The following is a 7,339-nucleotide window of genomic DNA, read 5'->3' as shown; positions in this document are numbered from 1 at the left end:
TCTTCTGTTCTGCAATATCTCTGAAATGGCTCAGTGTGCTGTGGATGGAAACCAGATTCACTGTGAGTCTGCTGGCTGAGAAGCCACACATGTACTTAAACTCTTGATTACATTTCCTCTTAATCAATGGATTTTTTTCCCTTTTTCGTTATCATTCCTTTTCAAAGTTCTCTTGCCATTCTCTCTCAACATCAGAGCAAGATTGCATCGTTGCCTATTCCACCCACAGTGCATCTCCAAATCCTATGATAGTCCTTTTTTCCTTCACAGCCCATCTTCTTTCCAAGTCTTCACCTTTCTTCTTCATTTTCCCTCTTTTCTTGCTGCAACTCTTTATATTCTCTTTCTCTTTCTCCTTTGGAATCATAAAACAAGAGAGAATTTATTATTATAGTAATTCTTGCATTATTTTCTTATTTTTACTTGTTTTGATTTCAAGTGTGAATGGCAAAAGCTGGGTATGGACTTTTCTTCTTTCTTTATCCTCAGTCCTTCAATGTCCCTGTACCTTACTGAGAAAAAAAAAAAGCCTTTTGAAAAAGTACCCTCAACTTCCCGTCTCTCGTCCTTAAAATGTTTGATATCCTTGTTCATCATATAGATTTTCTCTTGGAGAAAAATTACAAATAAAGTACACTCTTTTTCCTCCTCACCCACTGATCATTTAAGCCCTTATAATCTTTCTCCAATCTATTAAAATGTCCCTTGAAAAATCAATGATGACCTCAGCATCATAAGTGCAATGCCTTTTTATAAACTCTCATCCTCCTTTATCTCTTTTTTGTAGTCAACATTAATGACTTGAATTTAGTGATATTATACACTACGTTTTCATACTGTTTCTCTGATTCTCCGCTCTCTGTCTCTCTTCTAGCTCTAATTTTATGTTCTACTATTATTTAAAGTATTCTCCAGTGTTATGAACTGAGCTCTTGTCTTTCCTTATCACACAGCATCTACTAGCAAGTTTCTCCATATTCATGGGAGCCATCCTGTACTTCAAGCCCTCACTCAAACCAGAGCTCGCTACACAGAATATCCTCTAGACGCTCTCCCCAGGAGTCCCATTTTAAGCTTACATTCAGCATGCCCCAAACTGAACTCAGTCCCCAAAATGCGTTTTCTTTCTATTGTTATCCATCCTGGTCCATCTTTTATGCATATAATGGAAATAACTATCCATAACTGTGCCAACATATGAGAATTACAGTTTTGTTTTGTCTTTTAATTGATTAATTTTTAATTGTCTGACTTTTGTAAGAACTAAAATGCTATGTAGTAAAAGGAAGAAATACTACATAGGACAATAATATAGACTTTGGAGTATGCTTCCAGGGTTTGAATTCCGTCTTCAACCATTACTTGCTCTGAAATATCTCTGTACCACAGTTTTCTCATCCGTAATATGCTCCTCAGAATAGAACCTATCTCATTTGATTATTGTGAGAGTTGAATGACATAAGATACATTAGACACTTAGGAAGATGACAGGCACATAACATTTAAAATAAGTATTGGCTATATTAAGCTTTGTATGCATGTGATAAACACTATACTAGCCACACCATATTAATATACATAGAATCCATTAGAGTGTGGCTTGCAATAAACGTAATTGAATAAAAATTCCAAAGGCAGAAGAAAAGGAGAGCCCAGTTCAGGTTTCATAGGGACAGACCTACTGTTGTGTGTCATATTGATCCAAGTCCCAGAGGCACAGCTCATTCTGAAAGCCTTAAGAATAATTTCCTCATTGTAAGCTAAAGATTAGGGGATTTTCCTGGCCATTTTAGGTTTCTCTTTCTCTTTTCTGTTTCAGATCTGATGAATACCTCTTATGCATGGCCATCTCTACATCTAGCCCCAGCTTAACCACCTTGATGTTGGAAACACACATCTCTCCTAGTATCTCTCAGAACTAAGCCTAAAAGCACCCTTTTCCAGAATCATTTGTTTTCTGAAGACCCTGCTTCTTCTCAGACATTCTCAGCTCCAGACTTCAGATTTGCACACCACCATCTGCCTCCTCAGCCACCAAAAGCTTTTATGTAGATTCAAGAAAGACATCACTCTGATCACAAGTTACAGGTTCAAGGAATTCAACAAATATTTACTCAATGCTTCTTCTGCATTCTCCTGCAGGCTAGGCATTGGGTAATGAAACACAATCCCCAGCCAACCTACAAATACATTTGAAGGCACATGATATGCACCTGATCCTAGTAGATAATTAAGGAAAATGGTGTTCAGTACTGACTCCCCATTTATATGATATATATTCTGAATGCTTTGGTGATTGACTTGGAGATTTATTTTTCAGGAATGAACACGTGAAAAAGGCGCCATCTGAGGTTACCTCGTTAAACCACTGAGAGACCAGCACTAGTGGACATAGCACCATAAGGCTGAATCACGTGGCATCCACGGATGACAGAAATCGCCTATAAAAATCCTTTTCTTAGACCATCCAGAAAACGCTAATAGATCACGTCCCCAGATTCTTTCTTGTTTCATCTGCTGAGCCTTCATGACTCCACTGGTCCCAGGACACATAGAAGAAGAGTGAGAATTCAGTCCTGTCACTCTCCAGGAATACCATTGTATATTGCAGATTGGTGAATCCAAGATTGTAAAACTATGATAATCCTCTATAATAGCAGCCTCCACAAAGCTACTTTCTTCCTGACGGGCTTTCAAGGTCTTCAAGATCTCCATGGCTGGATCTCTATCCCCTTCTGCTCCATCTACTTGACAGTTATTGTAGGAAATCTTACTATCCTTCATGTCATCCGTACTGATGTCACCCTCCATGAACCCATGTACTATTTCTTGGCCATGTTGGCCCTCACAGATTTGGGCCTTTGCCTTTCTACACTGCCCACCGCGCTAGGCATCTTCTGGTTTGATGCCAGAGAGATTGGCATCCCTGCCTGCTTCACTCAGCTCTTCTTCATCCATACCTTGTCTCTAGTGGAGTCTTCAGTTCTATTGTCCATGTCCATTGACCGCTATGTGGCCATCTGCAACCCACTGCGTTACTCCACAGTCTTGACACCTACACGTATTGTCAAGATGGGACTGAGTTCAGTGCTTAGAAGTGCCCTGCTCATCCTCCCCCTGCCATTCCTTCTTAAGCGTTTTCGGTACTGCCGCTCCCATGTGCTGGCCCATGCATATTGTCTGCACCTAGAGATCATGAAGCTGGCCTGCTCTAGCATCATTGTCAATCACATCTATGGGCTCTTTGTTGTGGCCTGCACTGTAGGTGTGGACTCACTGCTCATCTTCCTCTCCTATGCTCTTATCCTCCGCACCGTACTAAGCATTGCCTCCCGCCAGGAGCGACTTCGGGCCCTCAACACCTGTGTCTCCCACATCTGTGCTATGTTACTCTTCTACATCCCCATGATTGGCTTGTCTCTTGTGCACCGCTTTGGTGAACATCTGCCCCGCATTGTACACATCCTCATGTCTTATGTGTATCTGCTGGTACCACCTCTCATGAACCCCGTTGTCTACAGCATCAAGACCAAGCAAATCCGCCAACGCATCGTTAAGAAGTTTGAGTTTATAAAATCACTTAGGTGTTTTTGGCAGGATTAGTTTAAGGTGAAGGGAGGAAGTTTTGGGCATAAAGCCCATAGATATTTTTGGTTTCAGCCATGCTGTGCAAAATAATAAACTCCCAACTATCAACAAAAAAGCAATTAACTATGCAACATATTTCATGTGTGACCTTGGTAAAAATTACCTACTTCTCTGTTCTTTAGTTTCCTCAATTGCAGAACGAGTATGGAAATAATTAAAACACCTTCCTCATAGGGATATTGTGAAGATTAAATGAGATAATTCATGTAAATCTCTTACACAGTGCTTGACTCATAACAATTCTCAACAAATATTAACTATTATTATTTGAAAAAATTCAAGAGTACACAAGTTTCATCTTTCATTCCTCTGGGCAGTGGAATCTGATCAGTGATTTACATTTTTTAAATTTATTTATTTTATGTTACTTTATTATAATTATCATTTTTCTAGATTTACACATGCACACACCCACACCCCAGCTAATGACTTTTCATGAGAGTGCTTCCTAAGCACATAGCTACAAAGTTAAGAAAAGGAGAAGATGCCCCCAGAAGTTTGAGGGAAGGTATTCAGTTGGAAAAACTTCACAACAATAATCATAGCTAAGCCTCAAAAGAGGTAATTGAGGTTTAGAGTAATCACTCGCCATCTGAGTAACTAGTCAAGGGAGTTGATTTCTTTCTTTGGTTATTCTGTATATTACTAGGTTAAAAAAGAGAGAGAAAAGCATGCATATTTTATATTTTTTGCAAGATGTTTCTCTCATATCTGTGTCCAGCCATATTGAACAACACACACGCATACATACACACATGTAAAGGAATACATATATAGAGAGATTTGCTTAAAGTGGTTTAACATAAATAGTTTGAATAAATCAACACATTTGGGAACCAATGGATAAATTAATGGATACAGTCTTATCTTCCTAGCTAAGATTTTTCCTTGAAGAGAAGAGATAGTTTCTCTTCATTTTGTGTTCTTCTCTTCATTATTGTCTCTTTCCTACAACATCAAGCAAGATGTAGGACAAGCAACTGCCAGAACACGGAAGAAAAATAAAAGTCCATGCTATGGACTGAAGGTGTCCCCCCTAAATTCATATATTGAAGTCTAATCTCCAGTGTGATGGTATGTTGAAGTGAAGACTTTGGAGATAATTAATGAAGGTAGAGCTCTCATGAATAGGATTAGTGTCCTTATAAGAAGAACCACAAGAGAGATGATCTCTCTCTCTTCAACATGTGAGGACACAGAGAGAAGATAGCTGTCTGCAAACCAGAAAGAGAGCCCTCACCAAGAACCCAATCAGCTGGCACCTAAGTTGGACTTCTCGACCTTCTGAACTGTGAGAAATAATTGTTCTTTAAGCCACTCAGTCTATGGTGTTCTGCTATAGCAGCCTGAATGGGCTAAGACAGTATAAATTCTAGTACTATAAAGGAAATAAGAATGTCACAGTAACAAACACCCAGAACTGATGAGGAAAACAAACAGCAGAGTGATTAGGGTGGTCAGAAGTGGGCAGGAAATCTGTTCTGAAGGAGGAGCTAACAATGTTCATGATTGTAATGACAGAATATTGCATATGTATAACTTTTTTTTCCAGACTGTTTTTTCATTTCGTTCAATTTCCCATTTCTTCATTATAATGCTCCAGTGAAGAAATCCAGACAATGCTTCCATCTGTTGAGCTAATAGTTCTGAGATTTCTCTCCAGAGCCAAAATCATGGAGTCCTCCATGAATGGCGGTACATAACCCACAATTTTCATTCTAGTGGGAAGTCCAGATAAGTTGTATGCCTGTCTTGTCAGCCCTATCTTCTCTCTTCCATGGGCAACTCAATGATAGTATACATTATTAGGTATGACTGTCACCTGTGTGAGCCCATGTACCAACTATTGGCCCTGTTGGCTTCCCCTGAGTTGGGTTTGACGTCTTCCACCCTCCTTGGTGTCTTGACTGTCTTATGGTTCAATCACTGTAATGTTGCTACACCTACTCATTTGATCAGCTCTTCTTCATCTATACATTCTCCTTCTTGGAGCCTTCAGTTATTACCATGGCCTTGGCCACTAGGATGTCATTTCTTTCTCACTGAGATACACCTCATGGTTCAGTGTCTCCAGAGCCCAACAGGTAGAACTGCTGTTTGGGGCCAGGAACCTGACTCTCATCCTACCCCTACCCTTCCTCCTAAGATGGTTTGTTTATTATGGGTTAAGACTCTGACCCATCCTTCTGTCTGAATCAGAATAAAATGAACCTGGCCTGTTCTGGTATAATTATCAATTACATTTATGGCCTAATGAAACTGGTTTCATGCTTAAACATGGATACTATCCTCATTCTCACCGCTTACGCCCTTATCTTGCATTCAGTGGCCTGCCTGAGAGTACCTGGGAGCTGACTATGGGCACTGGGCACATGTTTCTCACCTCTGCACTGTTCTTATCTTCTGTATCTCCTAGAGGGACTGTCAGCTCTGCACTATTTGGAAGAATGGTGTCTCTTGTAATGCACCTGGTTCTGGGGTATGTGGCTGCCGGGGGCTTCCTCTTTTCAATCCATAGTTTATAGTGTCACATCAGCCTGAATCTTAAAAGGATGCAATAGACCAATGCTATTTGCAAGCAGTGTAGATAAGCTCCTGAGTGAAAATGAAGAATTCCTAGGAAAAGGTACAATATTATTCCATGAAGAGGGAACGCAGTTCCTGAGAAAGTAGATATTTCCCATAATTGCCTTTTTTCTCAATGTGTATTGATTTTGTAGCTGTCATAGAAAAGCTACTGGAATTAAATTCATAAATAATATGATTTTTAAAAATAACATCAAAGAAAGCTGATTCTGTCACTAGACTTCACAAAAATACATTTTTATTTAAACTTTTATTAGATAATTGTAGAAATTGAGATGCCATTATAAGATTTAATGCAGAGAGATCCTTTGTATGCTTTTTCCAGTTTCTCCCCAGTGGGAACATTTTACAAAACCACAGTATACTATCACAACCAGAATACTGACATTGATACATCTACCAATCTTTTTCAGATTTTTCCACTTTTACTTGTTCTCATTTGTCTGTTTATCTGTGTGTGTGCGCGTGTGCAGTAGACTCCATATCACATTCCATTTTACATTCTCGCCAACAATGTATGATGGTTCAGTTTCTCTGCATCTCACCAATGTTTGTTGTTACCAAAAGATGCATTTGAATGTGCTGATTGGTTCTAGACAGATTGATCTAGACAGATCTTTTGCATTTCTAAAACCTTTCCAGAGCAACCTCTTTATCAGACAGATTTTCTATGGAACGACTATTTCTCCATTTGAACATAATCTTTCATTGAATATGAGTGCCATAAAGGGGAAAAGTAACACAGTTTTTCTGTTACTATAGAGCTTGACTTGCCCTGTTTCTTCTCACTTTCACCTATCCACGTCATACACAGGAGTCCTTCCACTGAAATTGAAGCCATTGTGTTTGTAGACTCCATTCCTAGACACTGAATCTATGTTCCTTCACTCAAGGGTCAGTCAGCCAGTGGCCTCCAAATCAGATAATGCTACCTGTGTACACCCTCTGAGCCTTGGTGCCACCCCAGGCACAGCATATCTTGATTGTCTCCCCCCATACTGGGTTATTCTGAGTGCAAGAGTATGAAGTGAAAATTCTTCCATTTTTTACATTTTATGATAACAAAATCAAATCTGAAAACATTTACTGAGTAACCGTTCCATAT

General features: G+C 39.4%; 1 protein-coding gene across 1 annotated transcript; it reads left to right on the top strand.

The window, feature by feature from the left end:
• The first annotated feature begins 2,637 nt into the window (after positions 1 to 2,637).
• Positions 2,638 to 3,603, top strand: OR51G1 (olfactory receptor family 51 subfamily G member 1). The gene has a single exon (XM_014842104.1). The coding sequence runs from the start codon at positions 2,638 to 2,640 to the stop codon at positions 3,601 to 3,603; it is 966 nt and encodes a 321-aa protein (XP_014697590.1).
• The last annotated feature ends 3,736 nt before the right edge of the window (positions 3,604 to 7,339 follow it).

Source organism: Equus asinus, chromosome 20 (assembly GCF_041296235.1).
Source record: "Equus asinus isolate D_3611 breed Donkey chromosome 20, EquAss-T2T_v2, whole genome shotgun sequence".
In the NCBI taxonomy this organism is placed as follows: domain Eukaryota; kingdom Metazoa; phylum Chordata; class Mammalia; order Perissodactyla; family Equidae; genus Equus; species Equus asinus.
This window is presented reverse-complemented; position numbering and strand designations above follow the sequence as displayed.